This window comes from Rattus norvegicus, chromosome 6 (genome assembly GCF_021556685.1).
Source record: "Rattus norvegicus strain SHRSP/BbbUtx chromosome 6, alternate assembly SHRSP_T2T, whole genome shotgun sequence".
Classification (NCBI taxonomy): Eukaryota; Metazoa; Chordata; class Mammalia; order Rodentia; family Muridae; genus Rattus; species Rattus norvegicus.
This window is the reverse complement of record NC_141539.1, coordinates 30,224,664-30,247,859: the sequence shown is the minus strand read 5'-3', so window position 1 is coordinate 30,247,859 and position 23,196 is coordinate 30,224,664. Positions and strand designations below refer to the sequence as shown.

The window sequence follows — 23,196 nt, the reverse complement described above, 5'->3', positions numbered from 1 at the left end:
GCTTTGAACCCACCCCATAGGACTGGCTTTGCCTCCCATGTGCTGGGGTTATAAATGTAGACCACCAGAGCAAACACAGTAGCCACTTCTAACTGCAAGTCGCTGATCTAAATGGCCCAGTGTTTCACATGCCAGGTCAAATCCTCTCTCTCAGCATTGGTGCTCTGAAGACTTTGTGACCTTCCTGACCTCCCTGACCTCTTTTTAGTTGGAATTCTAAAAAAGGCTCAGGAACTGACTCACACCTCTCAAAGCAGTCCTGCTGGATTTGCACAAAAGAAGGACAGATGAAGGGCTTCTTGGGTTTGTTTTGGTTTTTCTGTTTGTTTGTTTGTTTGTTTGTTTGTTTGTTTTGAGTTTTGGTTTTTGAAGGGAGGGTTTCTTTGTGTAGTACTGGTTGTCCTGGAACTAACTCTGTAGACCAGGTTGAACTCGAACTCAGAGATCTGTCTGCCTCTTCATCCGAAGTGCTGGGATTAAAGATTTGTGCCACCACTGTCCAGCTAGATGAAGGTCTCTTGTGTGAGTATTGATCTGACCAGGGAACTATATGCCAAGACAGGAGACTTCCTGTCCTTCTTCAAGTAGGGGGCTTGGAATCCTTCTTGTGGTTCACTTCCTAGAGGGCTACCTTCACTGTCTGAATTGCCTGCATTCCTTTCTGCTGTGAGTCTCAGCTGACACCCACTTGGCTGCCCCCACAGCCCCAGGTCGTCCCTATACATTCCTCTTCCTCTCACTATAGCTTCCAGAGCTGCTACCTAACTAGCCCTAGGCAGTTTGAGACAATCAACGCCCCTCAGCCTTCAGTTCCAATCTAGGAAAGGAAAACTACTTATTGTAAGCATTCTCAGCCTGTGACCCTGGGATGTATCTCAGCGGGTTGAGCTCTTACCAAGCCTGGGTTCAGTTTCCAGGACTCCATAAAACTGGGTGTGGTGGAGCACGCCTGTAATCCTAGTATTCCAAAGGTAGACTGGTTAGAGGCTAGAAGTGACGTGATGATCCTCGGCTGTATAACAAGCTTATGGGCAGCCTTAACTACGAGAAGCCTCGCCTAAAACAAAACAAAATACCACAAAACACAAATCAAACAAACAAAAACAGAAAACCCCAACAACAACAACAACAAAACCAGCAGCACTCGGCATCTCCAGCCTATGGCGTCTAATAAAAGAACAATGGGTGTGGTTTGGGCACTGGGACCCAGAGCATCCCTGTGAGAGTGCTAGAGTTTGGGTTGCTCATCACACTCTCTAGGTGGATTATGCAAGCTTTCCGTGGAAGAGCAAAGATCAGAGCAGCCTCTGGTGAGCAAGTGGGATGGCATCCTCTGGGCTGCTGGTATTAAAGCGAACCATGGAGACAAAAGGAAAGTTGTTCTGGTTGTCCTGAAAAACAAAGAATGTGGGCAGGCAGGGGATGCCAGGTTCTAAGGTCCCAGAGCAGGAAGAAGAGACGCAGAAAAGAGGAGTTCCTTGAGTGGTGTTAAAATCCTTGAGAGACAAAGAAGAGTAGAAACAGCAAGGTCCAGATTGCAGCAGGTTCCAGCTTCAAGATTATGTCAGCGAGATTTAACCTTTATAGACCTCAACTTTTAATTAAAAATAATTGCGTCTTTTTTCTTTTTTAACTTCTTAGCATAGTCTGCTCACTTGCCGTTTCCCTTTTGTCCTTCCATCCCTATCCTTCCATTCAGAAGCCAACCTCTTCCTAGCAACCAAATCCCTGGACACCATGGCTCTGCTGAGTTCACCACCCTAGGGTAGGCTCCGAGGTATCAAAGCATCCCTGCCTTTTCAGTCTACAACGCTAAGCTTTGGACTAGGACCATATGAAGTTGGAAGAGAATAGTCTTCATACTTATTATGCAGGGCAGTAGAAACCCCTGAGAGGTGTTTTCTGCCGTGGCCAGTTAGAATCCAGGGGAATGTTCTTCACTGATGTTTCAGAGACTGGTTGAAGTCTGCACAGCCATCAACTTTTCCTTATAACTGCATTAAATATCAAAATGGTTTTTGCAGACCAATCTGGAAATTCATCATGGTCTCTGTGGAAAAATATATTCTGTGTTCCAAACAATTGACCTTTTGGAGTTGAGCCAGTTCCTAAGTTGGGGACACTTTGTACACTGTTATATTGTATATATGGGCCTCATTTGTGAGCCTTAGAATCAAATAATTCTCAGAAGTCAAAGGTGCTTTGAAGACTTTAGTAATAGAAACCTTTCGTAGATAATAACACCACGAGTCAGAAACACAAGTTTAGTCCTTCATCTTCTTTGGTCTCACACCTTTAAGCCAATTCCTTTCCTCCAAACCAACTCAATTTAGTTGGATTTGAGCTTAGTTTTCTTTTCCTCATGTGATCACTGACTTTCCCAAAATATCTCCTTCAGTGTAAAATTAAACACAGTTTCTTTTTTTTTTTTGGTTCTTTTTTTCGGAGCTGGGGACCGAACCCAGGGCCTTGCGCTTCCTAGGTAAGCGCTCTACCACTGAGCTAAATCCCCAGCCCCTAAACACAGTTTCTTAATGTTCAATTGGTCCGTTACACATTTAATTTTAAAGTCTGATCATTGTAAGCTTTCTGTAAATAACAAAGACCACAGGTTATTTCAATTAATCACATGTGTTGGGGGTGAAATGGTTCACTTAGTAAAGGTGTTTGCTGTTCCAATCCCTGGACCTCATGTAAAGGTAGAAAGAGATGACCAACCCCACTAAGTTGTTCTTTACCTGTGTACATGCACACAGACTCTCACACACAGCAATCATACAACTTTTTAAAAAGAACATATGAAATGAACTGAATGCACTTTAAGTTGCAAATAATAACTCGTAAATACTATATTCAATCACTATTTTCTACCTAAAAAGATCTATTGGTGATGAGTCTAACCCCAGTGAATATTTCTCAGTCACAGATAAATATATGGTTTTATATTAAATATAAATATAAATGTTTTTAGTTTGGGGAGATCTATTGATTTCATAACATTTTAGAAAGCTCATCTTGATATAGTTCAAAGGCAGAGCAATTTCTTAGTAAGTGTGTGGCTCTATGTTCAATCCCCAGAGCTAAAAGGAGAGAGTGGCAGGGAGGGAGTGGGGAACAAGAAAGGAAGGAAGGAAGAGGGAGAGAGGGAGAGAGGGAGAGAGGGAGAGAGGGAGGGAGAGAGGGAGAGAGGGAGAGGGGAGAGGTAGAGAGAATGTTAGTTAAACCTTCAACTGAGAAGGTGAATGGGTTTTGGTTACAGGAGACAAACTTGTATTAATGACAAAACGTTTCAAGTATTTCATTTGAAACAAAGTTTCACTTTGTATACTTTCCCTCCCCAACAAGAGGCTACTGGTGTGAACTCCTGGTGTGCTGTGTCTCCTCGAATACTGAAAGAGAAACATTTTTACATATGTAGATGATAGCTTTTTTCTTTGTAACAAACTAAGGCTGGCCTAGATACTTACGGTCTCTTTAAACTCCTTGTAAGAGAAAGGCGATGGCCATAGACTCAACAGTTCAGCCACTAATCTAACTGTAATGGCCCTCTACTGAACCTCTCTCCCAGCTAACTGTGGCTAGTTAACTCCTTCAATCACTAGGGATTTGTTTTCTAGTCAGTTTATCTTGAAGGATAAAGATAAAATGTTCCACTGAAAATCAACTCCCCCACTCCTGATGGCAGTGGGGCTGGTGGTGCCGGGTGGGTGAGGAGAATGTCTGTGTGTCCCTTTTGGGGGCCAGGATAAAGGAAAAGTCTTTGCCCAAGGTCAGGGGAGAGGCATTTGGTTATATTTGCTTTAATTATTTTGGACTAGGGCAGGGTAGCATGTGTACAATAAAAGTACATATGTATGTATAAATATAAAAGATGGGGAGTGTCTTAAAATGATTGAGAACGTGTCTCATGACCGAGTTCTTTTGGTTTGTTTGTTTTTTGAGACAAAGACTAAAGAAGGGAGCCACCACACCCAGTTTTAATTACTTTTCTATAGCTGCGATAGACACCTTGGCCAAGGCAACTTTGAAAGTGTTTAGTTTGGGATTTACAGTTTCAGAGGGTTAGAGAACGTGACCATTGTGAGGGAGAACATGGCAGCAGGCAGATGTGGCACTGAAGCAGTAGCTGAGAGTTGACGTCCTTTTTGATTCTTGGGTTTGTTTGTTTGGTTGTTTTGTCGGTTTTTTGTTTGTTTGTTTTGTTTTTGATAAGCTTTCTCTGTGTAGCCCTGGCTGTCCTGGAACTTGATCTGTAGACCAGGCTGGCCTCAAACTCAGAGATCTGCCCGCCTCTGTCTTCCAAGTACAAGGATTAAAGGTGTCCATCACTGCGGCCCTGGTAAATTTTTACATTTCTCTTGAAGGGACACCACAGAAAAGTTCGTTGGACTACTAGTAATAAAAATCCTCTCAGCCCTGTGTAATGACACACACGTTTAATCCTAGCACTAGAGAAAAATAGGCAGGCAGATTGCTGAGTTTGATGCCAGCCTGGCCTACAGAGTGAGTTCCAAGCCAGCAAGGGGGCTGCATAGTGAGACCCTGTCGCAAAGCCAAAAATACCAAAATGATGCTCTTCCCTGAAAAAAAAAAAAAAACCAAAAAACTCCCAACTTTTTTTTTTTTTTTTTTTTTTTTTTTTTTTTTTTTTTTTTTTTACTATGATCCATTTCTCTCTCAGTCTTCCAAGACACTGGAAAATCTGACAGGAGTGGAAATCCCGAACTTCTCTATTGTTTCCTCCAGCCCATAATTCTGTTAGACCAAATCACGCTCCATTTACAGCAACTCTCTTTTCAATGTTCACTTTCTCTCTTTTCAATCCCTTTGGAGGGGAATACCCCCTGCCCTTTTCAGCATGTCTGCATATAATTGAACCCTAGTTGTGGCTAAGACTTAAAGTTCTTTCCCAAGGGATTTATGGGTCTCATAAAAACATAAGACATCTATGTAAGCACTCCCAAGTATTCTGAATTCATAAACTCATAGTAGAGATTTGGAGAAGTGACATCACAATATTTACCTCCATCTATAACTGATGTTTCAGTTTCTTAGTTTCTAGAAAGCAGAGAGTTAATTTTGTGGCCCATCTTTATCAAATCAACAGGATCCTATAGCACGCATTTTGCAAATAAAGCTCCTGGTTTAATCTAATCTTTCCCATGCTTAGTTTCCTTTTTTCTATTCTCCTCTGTACTTCTAAAAAACATTTTTTATGTATATGGGTGCTTTGTCTGCATGTATGTTTGTGCACTATCTATGTTTAGGGCCCACAGAGAGGGTTGGGGGGGGGCATCAGATGCCCTGGAACTTGTTAGGTCTCAAACCCAGGACAAATGACAGAGGTACTTAATTAACATGTTAAAGTGGATGTCAGCCACCAGGTTCTCTCAGCCATTCCTACCTGTCACAGGGTATGGCTGGCATACCCACCCCCTGGGCTGCCCTTCCCTATATAATCCAGCCATTTTGGTTATCTGCTTTTTTTTTTTTTTTTAGCATCTTGCCCTCTTGGCTGCTGATATGGCTCTCCTCTCTCTTTCTCTCCTCCTCAGGGTCATGTTCACTCTAAACTTTCCCAGATGCCTCTCCCTCTAACTATGCTCTCCTTTTTATCTATAATAAACCTTCTCCTCCATCAATCTTGGAGCAATCATGTTCTTTCCTTTTTTATTTTATTTTATTTTTTTCAGAATCAAAATTACAGATGGTTGTGAATAACCATCGTGGGTGCTGGGAATCGAACCCATGTCCTCTGCGAAAACAAGAAGTGCTCCTAACCTCTGAACCATCTCTCCAGCCCCTGTATTTGTTTTTAAATTACCCCAACTGTAAGCATTTATTTAAGTTAACTTAAATACTTTCTAGAATAAAGTTAGGCATAAATGAATAAAATATAGAGAAAAGGAGCCATCCCTTTACCACTAAAAATCCCCAAAGCAAACTGCTAACAGGCTAAATTTTAAGATAGAGAAATAATTAAGGGGAGGGAATAAGGAAATTCTAGCATTCATCTGGATGTGTATGCACTTGATTAGACAATGTCTTTCCAAAACAAAGCACATATTCACTCGTGTGCATGCGCGCACGCGCACGTGTACACACACACACACACACACACACACACACAAACCTTAGTTCCTAGTCTCCAAGCTTGAGATAAAGCATATGCATGATTGAGAAAGTATATTGCAATTTAGTATACATTCTAGCACTAGATTCCTGGGTTGGAATCCCAGCTCTGATGTTTGTTTGGAGTGAGACTTATTCATCCATTGTGTCTCAAATAATCTCATCCACTTAGCAGATGTAATAATGCTCCCTGACACCTAGGGCTTGCTGTAAGGGTTAAATGAGATAATATTGTGTATTACATCTAAAATAATGCCAGGACACATGATCCCAGTAAGTGTTAGCTATTAGCGGTATGTGAGCAAGGGACTCAGCATCGTCAAGTCTGAGATTTGGAAAAGCACAGATTTGAGAATAGGTAAAGGCTTTGACCTGACCTCTTCGAATCTTTGCCTAGATCTTTTTTCGTGGTTACTCTTCCTACTGCCCTTTGATGGCAATATTAGGTGTTGGAAGGAAAGGTGAGCCACGAACATTTCCAAGTCCCTGAGTTTCTATTTCTCCCTGACTTGTATAAAGTAGATAAATACTTGGTGGGTGCTGCAGACTCAAAGATTGAGTTGGTTTCTTGAGATGGGAACTTTTTACACACACACACACACACACACACACACACACACACACACACACACACACACCAATTATGTAGCTGAAGATGACCTTGGACTTCTGGATCTTCTGCTTCCACCTGCCAATTATAGGGATTACAGGCGTCTCATGCCCAGCAAATGTGATTTTTATCCTCTAGGAACCGAGTGCAGGAGAGAAATGTTTAAAATCACAGGATAAGATGATTAAGCAATATAATAAATCAATGAGCAGAAAAGAACTATAGATAGTGGTATCCTGAGTGTTCGGAGATGTATGATATGATGAACGGGCTACAGAAAGAGAAACCGGAAGCGTGTAAAATCTTATTGCTGTTGACTGAGGCCAACTTTTAGTCTTGTTTCATCTAAGGCTCGCCTGGCGAAATCAGCCACACTGGTGACGCGATGAAGTTCCTCTGATCTGCAATGTCAATCTTTTCAGCAGAGAAGTCTATCTCTAACACACCTAGGTTTCCAACATGGGCAACTGCAGCCCACGTTTCCGGGCTAGCGGAAATACGAGCAATTGTTTGGAAAACCAGTGAATGAAGCCAAGAAAAGAAAAGCTAGGCGGGAAGAACGCAATCATTAATTCTGCGGAACCACCAGGCCCCAGGGAGCAGGAAAGAGGAAGGTCATTCGTGCCTACGCGGGCTCTGCGTTCACTTTGTACAACAAGGCTGGCTCCGCCCTGCGCCTGCGTACTGGCGACTATTCGGCGCAGTGGCCCTGGAGAGGGAGGGAGTCGCACCTGCGCGTTAGCGTCCGCGGAGGGGAGGACGAGGAGCAGGAGAGGCTGGAGGGGGACGTGGCGCGCACGCGCGCCGCTCGGCAAGGCTGGGCAAGGGCGGAGGGGAGGGAGTGACGCTGAGGGCGGGGCTGTCCGCGTCGCCCGCGAGCTTGCGGAGCTGGGCGGTGCCGAGGAGGAGGAGGAGGTGGAGGAGGCGGTGGCGGCTGGGGTCTGACGCGGCCCGGTTCGTGGGGGCCCGCTTGTTTATTTATTTATTTCTAGTGGGTGCCGCCGGCGTGTGCGCGCGCTCTCGCTGCTCGGCGGGGAGGGGGGGGGGGGAGGGCCGGCGCCCGGGGGGAGTTGGAGCCGGGGTCGAAACGCCGCGTGACTCGTAGGTGAGAACGCCGAGCTACCACCGCCGCCGCCGCTGCCGCCGCGGAGAAGCCCTTGTTCCCGCTGCGGGGAGGAGAGTCTGGTGCCTACAAGATGGCGGACGGGGAGCTGAACGTGGACAGCCTCATCACCCGCCTGCTGGAGGGTGAGTGCGGCGCCGGGTCTCCTCTCAGCCCGGCCGCGGGGCCCTTCCCGCTCGAGCCGAGCTCCCGGAGGAGGGCGGGCGGGTCGGGTGCCCCAGGAGGCCCAGAGCGCGGGCTGGCGGGCGGGCGGGGAGGCCGGGCTGAGGCCCGAGGCCCATCGACCGGTACAGCCTTCCGGAGAGGCGGCCGTGCTCTGCTTGGCCGCTGTGCTTGCCTCTGCTGACTGTTCCAGAGAAGGGGCGAGGATGCCTGCCTCTGGGCTTTGTGTGTCCGTGGAATGTGTATTTCTCAATTCTCTTTGTGCGTTGCCCTTGGCAGCCCCCGATTGTCGTTCCGGTAGTGAATTTTACAAAAAAAGTCCTTCCGAGTAAGGCTCTCGGATCGTTTGCATTTTACTGGATGCTCTAGAAAGAATTAAGGAGAGGATACGATGACTAGCTTACCATTTATTCTCTGGCGTACAAAAAATAGTAAAAAATCTTGGATCAGGTTAAAGACGTCCGTTGGAAATATGAATCGCCCGGATACATGTGCTGGTTTGGGGGGGCTTACTTTTTTTTTTTTTAAACATGTTTGAGCCGTGTTTAATTTCTTCACAAACTTAGTAAATGTCTGTTGTAAAGAACCTCTTGGGCTTAAAAGGTATTTTACAAGTGTTCGCAGCATTTAAAGTTCCGGGTTCTTAGGCTTTTATAGATCAGTTTTGTGTTGGTGGGAACATAGGGAGAAAAGAGATGGAGAGGCCAGCGGTTACATGTATTAGTCCGTTGTGGGATACTATTCAAAGTTAAAGGCGGGCCTTGGTCAAAAGAAGCCTTTTACTCTAAAATTTGCGTCGTCACTAATTGTTTGGGGAGTGTGTAAAAAATGAATTGTCTTTTTGAATGATTAAGAGTCCTCTTTGTCAGCCTCCTAATGAATGCGTGTGTTTACTACAGCGAAGCATTTTGTGTTTGTGTTTGGAATTTTACCAAAGAGCGAGGAGAGGGGTGACTTCTTCAGTTAAAGTATGAAGTATCTATTCTTTGTTTAAAAAGAAAAAAAAAGAAAACCTCTATATTTGCTCCAGATGTTAAAGCTTGCCAGCAGTCTTAAGGCTGAGAAAGGCAGAACTTTTACCAGGAACTCTTTCTTATTTACCTTTTCCTTGAGTATCAAGTTATTCCTGGGAGGCCCCCTGGTGCTTGCTGAGCTCACTACTCGGGACTTCGTGGTCTTTAATTGATAGGAACATCTTGCTGGGTCTGTGAGAAATTTGTTTAAAAAAAAAAAAAGTATGCTTGTAGTGCATGGCTGACTCTATTAGGGAAATATAGTTATCTTAGATTTTTATATCTTGTCACTCTTCGGAGAAGGGGGAATTTAAGCCCACCGCTGTTTTCATATAATTTAAAATTTAAATTGTTTGAATCGGATTTTACTAATATTTTTAATTTTTCATAAATACCTTACAGCAGATGCATGCATTTTAAATCGATCTAGAAGCCCTTAAATCAAATGTACTTCTGTATGGTTACAGATACTTAATGTAACTAATAGAGTGAGAGTTGTAGAGAAAAAGGGAAAAGTAACCTCAGCTATATCATCGTTAAATATTTGGTTCTAGCATCAGTTGCCACCACCCACTACCCCCCCCCCCACTTTCGTGGTTAGTAATTCTTGTCAAGATGCATTGTTCTTTTTTCTAATAGATCAAGTGTTTATTGATTGCACTGCCAGGCACCAGGAATCAAAAATAAGGCAGTTCTCACTCAAGGAGCTCAGTATAAACAAGTGACTTTTCAGCGTTTGCTAGCCTTTCTGTTCTTCCTGTGTTGAACGGACAATTTATCAGTAGTTTTGTTACACCCTTATTCCTTAATCCAGTTGAAGACTGTTTACCTCCAGTCCCTCCCTCCCCAAATCTAAACCTGTTCAAATAATTTTCAAAGACTTGGATTTTCTAGTGAGTCATTTCAGTCCTTTAAAAAAAGTTTTTTGAGACAGGGTTTCTTTGTGTAGTTCTAGCTTTCCTGGAACTTGCTCTGTAGAACAGGCTGCCTCAAACTCTGCCTCCCCCAGTACTGGGAATTACGGCTTGTACCTCCTCTGCCGGGTGGTCTACCTTAGTTTTCAATGATGTTGCATTCTAATTTAACTCAAATTCAAGTGGTGCTATTCTGAAAAGTTGCCTAGCAGAACAGAATGACTTGGTTATATATATTGTGTGTGTCCTAAATGACAGTGAACATTAAAAGATACGTAATTATAGTTAATATAAATTTCAGAAGACGATTATCATAGCAAGGTACTACAGTTAGTGGTCATTGTATTGAAGAATGTGAAGAGAACCCCTGTGCTGTGCTCTAAGGACAAATATGATAACTATGACAGCCTTGGGAGATAGGTGTGTGAATTCAGTTTGTTCGGCCATTTCACAGTGCATATACACTTAAAACTTGTACCTAAAAAGATGTAGCATTGTCTGCCGATTAAAGATTGCTTTTTGGGGCTGGGGATTTAGCTCAGTGGTAGAGCGCTTACCTAGGAAGCACAAGGCCCTGGGTTCGGTCCCCAGCTCCGAAAAAAAGAACCCAAAAAAAAAAAAAAAAAAGATTGCTTTTGGCTGGGCAAAAAGATGTGGTTGGGTCTTTAATCCAGCACGCAGGAGGCAGAGGCAGGCAGATCTGAGCTCTAGGCCAGCAAGACAACACAACACCAACAAAAAAACCCCCTTGCTTTTATAAAACTGTTTTTGCATTAAGAGAAAAAAATTGATTAGGACCTAGCCTCATTAAAGTGTTTACTTTATGTTACGGTATATTCATTTAAACTAATGATTGCCAGTTGAGTGCACACACTTTCAGAAACTACTTTTTGTTTTTTGTTTGATGTTAGGACATTTAAATAAAATTCTGGTGCATCGTTTGGACAGGGTGTGCTTCTCCAGTATTATTTTCTTGGTATAAGTTTTACAACTGAACAGAAACTTATATTGTTTTGTCACCTGTAGTGACCCTGCTACAATATTCTTGTGATTTCTCATAATTGATTGATTACTTAAGTTCAGGTCAGAAGTGGGAGTCACCTGGGGATCTTAGGCCACATTCCAAATGCCAAGTTTATTTTGGAAGAAGTCAAAAGGAGTAAGAAGTAGAATCCTGATGCTTTGGGAAAGAGAATCAAATGGTGCCCTTGGAGGCCAGAAGATACCCAAGAACTGGAATTATGATGTTGGGAGCCACCTTGTGGGTGCTGAGATTTGAACCCAGGTCTTCTGCAAGAACAGCCAATGTAACTGCTGAGCCATTGCTCCAGCCCAAACCTTCCCTTTTAAAGACAACTTTGAGATGCAATTCATGTACCACATGTTTTGCCTATTGCTGCTGTGTTAGTGAGTTTTAGTGTGTCCTGTCTTTTGCAGCTATCAACACAGTCAGAACGTTCTCTTTTCCTCCCTCCCCTTACACACACACAAGTCCTGTCTCCCCCTAGTCTAGGCTGTAGAGGAGATCGTTAATCTGCCGTCTTTCTCCATAGATTGGCCTGTTTATGCACATATTATGCAAATGGAAGTGTATATGATATGGTCTTTTGTGACTAACTTTCTTTTTCTCTTTTAGTTTTTGAGACAAGGCGTTACTATGTAGCCTTAGCTGGCCCCCAAACTCACAGAGATGCTGCTGGGATAAAGGCTTTGTGACTCCTGGACCTCCTTTAATGTTTTCAAGTTTCATCTATGTAGTAGTACTTCATTCCTTTTATGGCTGAATAATACTCCATTGTGTCTATGTGGTTAATAGCTATTTGAATTGTTTTCCCTTTTGACCTTTGTGGACAAGTCTGCTCTCAACTTCTGTTCAGTTGTTGAGTGGACTTAGGCTTTCAGCTCCCTAGGCTATGTTGCTTGGAATGGTATTGTTGTTACATGGTAACTCTGTTTAGACTTTTGGGAAATTTGCAGCCGGTTTAAAGCTTCTTTACTGGTTACATTGCTTCAAGTTGAGACAGAAATTTAAAAGACAGGTTGAAGTGGGTGCCAGCTGCTCTGGCTGCCGCCTCTTTCACAGGGAAGGAACATCCTCATACTGTGTGTGGACATTAGAAGTAAGAGCAGGCTGGAGAGTAGATCATTGGAGGTAGACTCTCTTCTTTTGAATGTTCAGGGTGAGAGGTGAATCAAGCAACATAGATAGTGGTGTTCTTTTCTTCAAACTAAGTCATAGATAGACCAATCCTTGTTAGTCCAGCAAGTAACAGAAACTGATTTGGGGGTGGGGGCGGCCCAGAGATGTTTTCTGTGAAGTTCCCAAATCATTGAAGTTTAGAGATATATTGGAATTACTATCTGAAGAGAACAGTAAGCTGACTCTAGTATGACTTTTGCTTTGTTGCCACCCTCAACCCCCTTTAAGTATTAAGGGACATTATGCTGAAGATGCTCTACTGCTGAGCTACTTCTCCAGCTCTTTTATTTTTTAACAAATTTTGCTAAGAGAGTAGCCATTCTGGCCTTGAGCTTGCCCTGTATCCCAAGCAGGCCTTGAACTTTGAGTCTTCTGACCTGGACTCCCAAGTAGCTAGGATTACAGGTGTGTGCCATTATACTCTTTGAGTTTATCATTTGACTTCCATTTTCAGTGGCCATAGTGGCAAATCCATACCAGTAGATAGAAATGTCAAGGTATTTTTATATGACTAAACTCTCATTGAGTATTTCTGAAAACAAGAGTTTCAGAATTTTAGTGTCAGTAGGCAAGAAGTGGTTTACTGGGGTATGTTTGGTAGGCTCTTGACTATCCTGGGTTTTTAGCTTTGTTAGGGTACAAATTTATAACCTCTGACAATTATTTCTTTTGTAACTATAAATAACCATTTCAGGGCTTATTTTCTATAGAAAAAAATAGGGTCCATGAAGGTTGGAAAGGGAAGTCAAGGTCACTAATCTTTCTATATATCACTTTATTGTGAAAACTGAGTTGCCATACTTCCAAAGTTGTTATTAGTAGGTAAAGTGTAATTTTTACAGCTGTTCTCTGCAGTCCATTCTTAACAAAATCTCCATTTTAATTAGTGAGATGGAAAAACTGAGACAGCCTTTATTTTACTGTGGGAGGTACAAAATCAAAAATGGAGAAGCCCGTTCTGATGTGAAAAGAGTTATAAACAGTGTTAGCCAAGGCTCCTGGTTTGGTGGAGGAAAACCACCACCAGTTTCTTGGTAGGAACTTGTAATGCAAGAGGCACAGGTGTCCTTTGTCCAGCTCTTCATGTAGCACAGTGATTTATAAAGTATTTCTAACCTTCCCGAATCACTGGCCAGATAGACTCTCTCGAATTTCCTTGCCCTGTATAAGGAAGGACAAGCAGAAGTTGTATGCATAGCAGAGACATGCTTTTGGTAGTTGGTTTCTGTTCAGACTGTAACAGGGAGGTTCTGACCCAGCTTATTTCACCATAAAGGAGTTTTAGTCCAAGAGCATTAAAATATCCCAGATTAACAGAAGCTACTACCAGAATACCTACAAAACACAACTTTTATGATTATTTGAAGCAATAGTCATTGTAATTTAGTATAAATTTGTGAAAAAATAATTGCATAAATTATTGAGAATGTTATTCATTTGTGTAAACCTAAAGTCTGCACAAGAGACAGCTAAATTCTTAACCCTCTTTGTTTCACTGTGGTTTGTTTTTGTATTTTGTTTGCTTGCTCTGTTCTCATGTAGCCTTGGATGGCTTGGAACTTACTGTGTAGACGAAGCTGGCCTGGAACTTGCAGGAATCTGCCTGCCTTTGCCTTTGCCTCCTGGAATCAGGTTCAGTCTGTTTTGATTCATGGCCTTGACTGAAATATGTGAAGAAAACCTGTATTTGTATTAAATCTATGTTGGTATTTAAAAATTACATTTATTTTGAATGCATGCAGTGTGTTTGTATGTGTTTATAAAAGTCAGAGGACAGCATTTGGGAACTGGTTCTTTGCCTCTACCATGTTGGATAGCTTTGTCTGTATCAGTATTTTTACAATGGTGTCTTTGCCAGCCATGGTCCCCATCTGTAATGCCCAACACTGGGAAGACCCTGGTCTCCACATTCCAGGCCAGCCAGGGTTTAGATGATCGTGAATACTTTCTGGAATCAACGGGGCTTTTTTTTTAAAAATGCAAATTGTAAATTTTTTTCTGCATTAACCTAAATCTATCTTGTATTGTAAATGTCTTATGCATGACTTGGTTGTGATGGACATTGGTCATTTGGAAAATAATTCACTGAATTATATAGATCTAAAATTATCTAAATGTCAATAGATCTCATCAGAAGAGATCCTAAGACTGGGGTATTAGTGGAGACAAGGTTTCCAGTGTTTACTTCATCATTGCCTACAAGTACCATTTTGTTTGAAATAATTGTTTTTGTTTGATTTGAGAGTATCTGTTAATTATGTAAGTCTGGTAACAATACTTTTTCAGTCATGTGTTTTCCTTTGAGACAATTACTGTGTTGTGTGTAGCACATGTATGTTTGGATACTTCGCATTTTCTTGTATAAACAATTAAAGATATAATTTCAGGAGCTGGGCTTAATTGATATTCTTACTGCTTTTATTTCAATTTTCTTACTGAATTGCTTGGCAGTGAACACTCTAGATTCCTAGTTGTTTGATACCTCTGGTCAGGTGTCTGTCTAGAGTTTTAAGGACATTGCTTTTGTCCCCTTAATGTCAACACAATAGGAGTTCATACTTTGAACTGTATACTTTATTCCAGAGTGATTATGTCCCAGCCTGTTTATCAATATCTTTCACTCTTTGTACTACACCAGCTGTTTTGTTTGCCAGTGCATATGGGGGAATTACTTACAGTGGGTCACACTCAGAAAATCACTAAAAGTTTTACTTTGGCTTTTGTTCCTAATAGACTTTTGTGCTCAATATAGAAGAATTGCCTGTTTAGAATTTAGGAACTCTAGAGTAGCTGACATTAGTCAGTGATGGGGTGGTAAGAGGAGGGGTGTAAAGGAGATGGAAATACCTAAGATTTCGTGAGGCACACATATAAAGGGATAGAATTGGTTCTTTCTGTTTTCCTGCTGTCCTTTTGTTTTAGAGTAAATTGGAAAGTACAGATGACAGTGAAAGATAAACTTTACTGTGCATACAGGATGCATGAAGACACATCATAAATTCTCAGTTCAAAAGACAATCCTGTAGTGGAAAATTTTCACACATAAAAATTATGCTAAAATGGTGAAGTACAGTTTGGGTTTTTGTAATCACTGGGATAGAATTCTTTTGGAGAGACTAACATTTTGCTTAAGATTCAAAGTTAGCCTTCTCAGTATTGATCATCAAATTTGATTTGTGCTCATATGCTAATAGTGGTCTGTAATGAGATTTTATGTATTTAATCTTGGAAAATGTTCTTTCACACAGTTAAGAGCTGCCAAATGTTAACAGTGGTCTAATAAGTATATGATTTTAATTGAGCATAATCATCTAAATGTCAATATATCTCATCAGAAGAGACCTTAAGACTGGGGTGAGGTGTTAGAGGAGACGATTAGAATACATTTATACAATTCTTTTGACTTTTTAAAAAAAATTATTCATTATATATAAGTACACTGTAGATGTCTTCAGACGCACCAGAAGAGGGCATCAGATCTCATTACAGATGGTTGTGAGCCACCATGTGGTTGCTGGGAATTGAACTCAGGACCTCTGGAAGAGCAGTCAGTGCTCTTAACCTCTGAGCCATCTCTCCAGCCTGACATTTGTCTTTTAACATGTGGTGTTACATATTTTCACTGCTAGATGAAAGCTGCTTAGCTACACAGTGAATAGATTTTTGATGTGGAAATTGCTTTTGCACCTAAGGTCTGAAGGAGGTTATATCTTGAATTGGGAAACAAGTTGCTGTAGATTGATGAGGATAAAGGTCTAACTCATTTTAACTTTTGCTAGCATGAGAAATGAAAATGCTATTGTCAGAATGATGTACACTATGTTTGCAAACTGTGGTGGGGGGAGCTCTTACAGTTTTAAGTTGAACTTGTTAAGTAGCATTAAGTGCTGGGCAGTGAGGTCACACATCTATACTTCTAACTCAAGCAAGCACTCAGTCTGGGGTAGGGAGATCTTGAATTTGAAGTTAATGTAGATTACATATCAAGACCCTGTCTAAAACTGTTCTGTACTTAGTGAACATGCACTGCTCTTGCACAAGATCTATATTTGGTTCCCAGCACCCAACTTCCTGTAACTTCAATGCTAAGAGATGCCATACCTCTGGTCTTCATAGTGCCTGACTCATACACTCATACCTACACATAGACACATTTATTCACATAAACTAATTTTCATTCTAAAACTTTTATCAAGTTAAAATTACTATCATAATCGAAAAACTAGCAATGATTAAGTTCATGAGGACAAATGAAGTTGGTTACTGATACTGCTGGTTTGATAACATGATAGGTTAAGGTATTTTTCTATAGAATAACAATCATAGACCCTTTACATTTTCACAAACTTTATAAATTGTCCCCGCAGGCGCCCCCCTCCCCCGTTTTATATTTACCACCATTGGGTGTAACTTTTATCAGGTTCTGCTGAGTTGTTTTTCTCAGCTTCTTTAAAAACATTCTTGCCTGTAGTCCCACACTGGCTATCCTAGCAGTCTCAGTTTGAACACTAGCTCCTCAAACAGCTTAGAGTGTACTAACAACTGCCAACTAGCCAGGGCTATGAACAAACACTCAAAAGTTAGCTCTTTAATTGTTGATATTGTCCTCAATGTTCTTAATTGGCTGATTGTCTTTAAAATTATTGTCTCAAGTTTTTTTTTTTTTTTTTTTTTATTTATTTAATGTACAAGTTGTTCTGCTGCATATGCATCCACCTGCCTGAAGAGGGCATCGGATCTCATTACAGATGGTTGTGGACCACCATGTGGTTGCTGGGAATTGAACTCAGGTCCTCTGGAAGAGCAGACAGTGCTCTTAACCACTGAGCCATCTCTCCAGCCCTCAAGTTTTTTTAAAAAGATTATTCCAATCAAATGTAATTGACTTACCATTGGTAAAATAGCTTACTACACTTGACTGATACTTGAAAATTTCTTTTTCAATTCTGAGTTTGAGGCCAGCCAGGGCTACATGGTCTGACCCTGATTCAAAAAACAAAACTAAGCAACAAAATGAACAAATGAAGAATACCACAGCTATGCCTCTAGGGTAACAACAAAAAGGATAATGGTCAAATCTGTTACCAAAACTACTAAAGCCCAAACAGAATGGCTTTTTTAAACAGCAAAAGAAAAAAGAAGTGCTTACCTAAAATTCCAAATCTAGTAAGACTATCTTTTACCAGTAAAGGAAGAAATAAAGGCAGGTTAGAGCTAAGAAGATTGGTTAGTTAAAGGGCCTAGAAAGATGGCTCAGTGGTTAAGAGAGGGGTAAAGTCCTAGCATCTACATAGCAACTTGCAAACGTCCATCCAAGACTCCAGACCCAGGGAATCTGAGCCTCTCTGGCATCTGTAGGAGGCATTTCACCAGTGTGATACATATGTGCAGGCAAAACACGCACTCATACACATACATGTTTGAAATAGAAAAGTAAGGAGGAGCCTGCCATGGTGGCACTGGCCTATTTTAAGAAGTATTGTGGGAGGGGCAGGGATGGATGGGTTGGAGAGTGGGTAAGAGCACTTGTTCTTACAAAGCACCAGAAAAGTGGAAGCCAGAAGACAACTAATGGGAGTTCAAATGAATTGGGTTGATGTCCCCCACCTCAAGAAATGCAAAAGCAAAGAAAGAAGGAAAGAAAGGACAGATAGGTTAGGCTGGAAACAAAAGCAGAGTGGTGAATCCTGACCTGACTTGTCAGGACCATAGTGAATGTAAATAAAAGAAAAATCTAATCAATACAGACCCGAAAATCCTGAGCAAATTTGTGTCACTGTAAAACCCATTAATGTGTGTTAATTATGATCTTAAAAACTCAGCAAAAATGTTTTCATGTTGAGTCTGGCTATGTATAAAAGATAGCACACCATAAACTAATGGGGTTGTTTTAGGAGTCTAAATTCACTAATACTCAGAATGTCAGTTAAGGTAAGTCATGTTAACAATATAAAAGGGGAGAGTTAGTGGTTGTCTTGATTTAAAAGTATTTGGTAATTGAATACTTTTCCCAGCAGAAATTGCTAGTAAAGTAGAAACAAGCTTATCTTCAAGATAAGGAACATAAATATAGTTATCAGACCTGACCTGAGTTTCTGGATGCCATTTCCTCCCATTCAAGAACACATCGGAAGAAACTATAGCACTTCTGGTCCTGGACGTTCTGGTTCTGGCCAATTCAACAAGGAAGAGAAAATCAACAAGTATTATATCTTGGTCACTGTTCCAGTGCTATGAAGAGACATCAATCATGACCAAGGCAACTCTTATAAAGGAAGCACTTAGTTTAGCTTTATAATCCTGATCCTCTGGCAGCAGCGAGGTAGGGTTGGGGAGGAGGAAGAAACTCTTGACTTGAGCTTTTTGGAAACTCAAAGCCCAACCCCTCCTACTCGGTGACACACCTACTCTAACAAAGGACCCACCCAATCCTTCTCACACAGTTTATCCAATGGTGACTAAGCATGCAAATCTATGAGTTAGTGGGGGGGGGGCAATCTCATTCAAACCATCACATTCCAGTCCCTGGCTTTCTTAGGCTTGTAGCCATATCATAATGCAAAGTACATTTAGTTGAACTTCAAAAGTCCCCATAGTCTTATCACAGTCTAGACATTGTTTAAAAGTCCAAGTCTTTTTTGAGACTCAAGACAATCTCTTAACTGTAACCCTGTGTAAAATCAAAAGGCAAATTACATACTTCTACAGAGGCGCAGAATATACGTCACCATTCCAAAAGGAAGGCAAGAGAGCATAGTGATGAAATATAGGACCACAGCAAGACTGAAACCGAGCAGGATAGGCTCCAAGTTCTGTATCTGTGTCTGATGTCAAAGCACTCTTCAGATCTCCAGTTCCTTTCAATTTTGTTGACTGCAACACACTTCTCTCTCCTGGGCTACAATCTGATAGCAACTGTCCTTGGCAGGTATCCCATGACTCTGACATCTCCAAACATCTTGGGTTCTCCAATACAGTACAGGCTTCAGTCACACCTTCATACGGTCCATACTAGGAAGTCTTTGAAGTCTCTGCTAATGACATTAATCTAAAACTCTTTAATTAACCTTAGACAGATGCTTAGGATGTGGGCAAAAGCAGCTACATTCTTTGCCCAGTTATCACAAGAATGGTCTCTGGGTCAGCTGATCATATTCTTCCCGTCTGAAAACACTTGAGATGGGCCTGCACAGTTCAAATTAGCTTTCAGCAGTACTCTTTCAAACCCCACCTACAGCATTCAACTGCTTTCCTAATATCCTCAAAGTCTACTTCTACCAACAAGCTGCATGATCAAGCTTGTCACTCCTGGTAACAACTTATGTCTTAGTTATTCTTCTGTTGCTGTGAAAGAGACCCCATGACCAAGGCAACTTTCTGTTTCGTTTTGTTTTGTTTGTTTGTTTTTTTTCACTAGACAGGTTTCTCTTTGCCTGTCTGTCCTGGGGCGCGCACACGCACATACACACACACATACACACACACTCTTTCCTATGCTAGCCTGGAACTCAGAGCTATTCACCTGCCTGTGGTCCCCAAGTGCTAGGATTAAAGGCATGTACTATCATGCCTGACTTCAAGGCAACTTTTATAAAAGAAAGCATTTAATTGTGGGCTTGTTCACAGTTTATTCCAAGACTATTATGGTAGGCATGGTGCTAGAGCTGAGATGTGGGGGTGGGCACAGTTGCCTGAGTAACTGAGTTTGGGCTTTTGGAACTTTGAAGCACATCCCTAGCAGCATGCCTACTCCAACGAGGCCACACTTCCTAATCCTTTCCTAAGAGTTCATCAACTGGGGACTAAGCATGCAAATAGGGGACATTCTCATTTAAACCACTGTGGATTGGAAAAGAACTAAAACTTTATAACAAGTGATTGGCCTTAAAAATTCAAAGAAACTGTCAATTTATAATAATACACAAAGTCAGCATACAAAATTGATTCCATATATTGGGATATATATATTCCAGTGATATCATATAGTGGGAAAATAAAACATTTCCCAAATGTTTTCTCAAAGTTAGCTTGATGAAAAATACACAAGACTGGCACAGTAAATACTACAAAGGGAAAATAGACATTGTTGAGGAAAATAACCAGAGCTAGTAACATAGCCTGCAAGTAAAAGCACATACACGATGCACACACAAGAAGTGAAATAAAAGAATGAATGGCAAATAAAAGGCAAGGAAAAGTCATGTGTTGGAAGACGTAAAATTAAGACATCAGTTCTACCAGACTTCTCAGTTCATTTCCCATAAACCCCACGAGTCCCACAAAATTGGGGTCAAACATAAACACAAGCCAATTTAAAGAGTTTGGAAAACATAAATATCCAGATTACTCCAAGAACATTAAAAGTTCAGAATCAAAATGTTCCTAATCCCATATTGAGACTTTACAAAAAACTATGGTAGCGTGACGATATAAAAAAGAGATAGTACTAAGAGAATGGTTTTTGTTTTTACAAAGCTGCCAATGCTGTCTAAGGGGAAAGGATCTTCTGTAACAAATGCTATAAATCAGTTAGTTTTGTGCTTGGGTAAGAATGAACTCTGGGCTGAAGAGATGGCTCAGCAATTAAGGACTCTTGCTGCTCTTCCAGAGGCCCTAAGTACCCATGTGATGGCTTACAACTGTCTGTAGCTCTAATTTCTGGGATCTAGCATCATCTTGTATCTTCCACTGGCACGGACATATATGCGGGCAAATCTTATTTCGAACAATATACCAACTTAAGTTACTTAACCAAATGTCAAAAAATAATGTTCTTAGAGAGGGTAGTGGTTTTTTGGTAAGATGCAAAAAGCACTAAGAAGTGAAGACAAGATTAAATTGTTTTAAAATTTGTGTTCATTAAAGAACTTTTCATTGAAACAGTATTAAGCGAAGGGAAAAGGTCCATCAGGTTGTAAATAAGAAGCAAACAGAACATTTACATGACTATAGGAAAAGGCACTGAAAACCTTAGTCATGGGGGAAATGCGCATTAATGTTTCATCGAAAGCTGCTATATATCCAGCAAAGCCATTAAAATTTAAAATACGGATACTAGCTAGCGTTGGCAAGGTTACAGAGTAGCATGATGGCTCGATTATAAATTGATACAATGTAAAACTGTGCTGGCATCTCTTAAGTAAGTCAGCCTTCTCTGTGACTTTGCTAAGACATGTTCAAGAGAAATGTACTTGAAGTTATTGATAACATGATGGTGGCACCGAAGTAGTAAGAGTCCCTCAGTGGAGCACCACGGGACTGCACAGCTACCTGAGTAGCCTGTGTCAGAGAAAAGATTATGAACAAAAAAACAGGTCAGATTACCCTGAAGTGAAGGAATAGTGATCTTGGACATTGTTATTTTGGGCACAAAGGAATGACTGGCTACAGGGAGCAGCATCTCTCTCCTGAGCTAAGGAGTGGCTTAATTGGTGTGTGGTGATTAACCATTCATAGAGTATGCATTCAGGCTTAGTTATTTCTGTACACTAGTTATGCTTTTGTTTAGTGATAGTATAGTAGATGTTTGCTATATTGGGGTCTTATTTAGCATGGCCTTGTTCAGACTGAAGGATTTTACCAGGAAATTTTATATATAAAGTGGGTAAAGTACTGGTTGTGACAGGTTCTGAATTGTTCCTGTTGCTTTTTGTTTCCTACAGTTCTGTGAAATCTGGGTGTTATGATCCTAAATTATCAAATATTTTATTGTACAGTGAGATAACTTGGACTTTCTGGGATACCAGAAGGGCCAAACGACAGATGATAAATAATAGTGTCTGAGCCTAATGACATTTGCAGACTTGACTGTACCTTTATAATGTGATATGACCTTACATCTGGACCTGTAAGTCAGACACGGGAGTCCTGTGAGTCTGTGGGCTGGTCTAGTTGCTCATGTAACAGGAACAGCTGATTTCTCAATTTTATGCCACCTCTACCCCTCCAAGACGACTGGGAAATGTAACGTGCTCTTATACCTGGGAGGTCTTCAGGGCATCATTCTGAACTGAAAGAACTGAGTTGTTCTGAGTACTACCTTGGTTTTCTAACATTTGGCCAATTCAGTTTTGAGATTTGATCGCTTGCTAAAGGCCCTTGGAACCTTTAGTTTGTGCTAGATTTCATCCGTCCCTAAGATCTGCTTCAGTCGGAAATGCACCTTTATGTGCTACTAGGTGAGGAGAAAAATTATTAATCCTGAGAAGCTGTTGGTTAGAAATACAACTTCAGCTACCATCATTGCAAATTGGTTTTGTTTGATAAAATTTTTAGTTTTGTAGATTACCATGACTAAGTTAATCCATTTTAAACTTTGTAAATATGTTAATAAAAGTCATAGAATTATTTGCAGGTTTAAAAATTAAACCTATAGCTGGGGTAATGGCTCTGCAGGTGAGAGTTCTTTGACCAAACATGAATGAAGAGAACTCCCAGCACCAGTGTTAAAAGCCAGGGGTAGCGGCCTGCGCCTTAACCCCCATCCTGTGGAAGATGGCTATCAGCTTAACTCCATGTTCAGTGATGGAGCCTGGGAATAGGGTGTTAATGCAGACGGTCCAGTGCCCTTTTCTGTGTTCTGCTCAACTCACAGATGAGCCTGTAATAATAAATGAACACATTTAATTTATAGAGAACAGAAAAGGATGTCCACTTACACCTGACATTTTAAACGACCCACACTCATCTTCTGACTTCATTATAATTGCCATTAACTTTCAATTAATTTTGTTCACAAAGTATAAAATATAAATTGTGAGCCTCATTGATGTTTTTTAGGGTCTCATGTTGTTCAGGCTGACTTTGAATTTAGAGTCCTTTCATCTCAGGCATATGCCATTCTGCCAACTTTAAATGCTTTTGTGAGAACCAAAAGTGCTTCTGTTGGCGCCATTGCTGCTATCTTTAACAGCTAATACACAGTGGGCTTCCAAGTGCTTGCTGAATTGATGACTTCTGAACAATCATTTTTAGTTCTGCATTTACTTGGCCAGAGATCTTTAATCTTTCATGGGGCATACTTTTCTCACTTAAACTAAAAA

The 23,196-nt window shown here is 41.0% G+C and overlaps 1 protein-coding gene across 4 annotated transcripts in view; it reads left to right on the top strand.

Moving 5' to 3' along the window:
* The first annotated feature begins 7,632 nt into the window (after positions 1 to 7,632).
* Positions 7,633 to 23,196, top strand: part of Ppp1cb (protein phosphatase 1 catalytic subunit beta) — a 31,779-nt gene continuing 16,215 nt past the window's right edge. For 2 of the 4 annotated variants that reach the window (XM_087552335.1, XM_087552333.1), the window contains exons 1-2: positions 7,633 to 7,696; positions 7,848 to 7,990. In XM_087552335.1, coding sequence (XP_087408461.1) covers positions 7,939 to 7,990 — 52 coding nt within the window. In that variant the 5' untranslated portion in view covers positions 7,633 to 7,696; positions 7,848 to 7,938. 4 annotated transcript variants of the gene reach the window in all.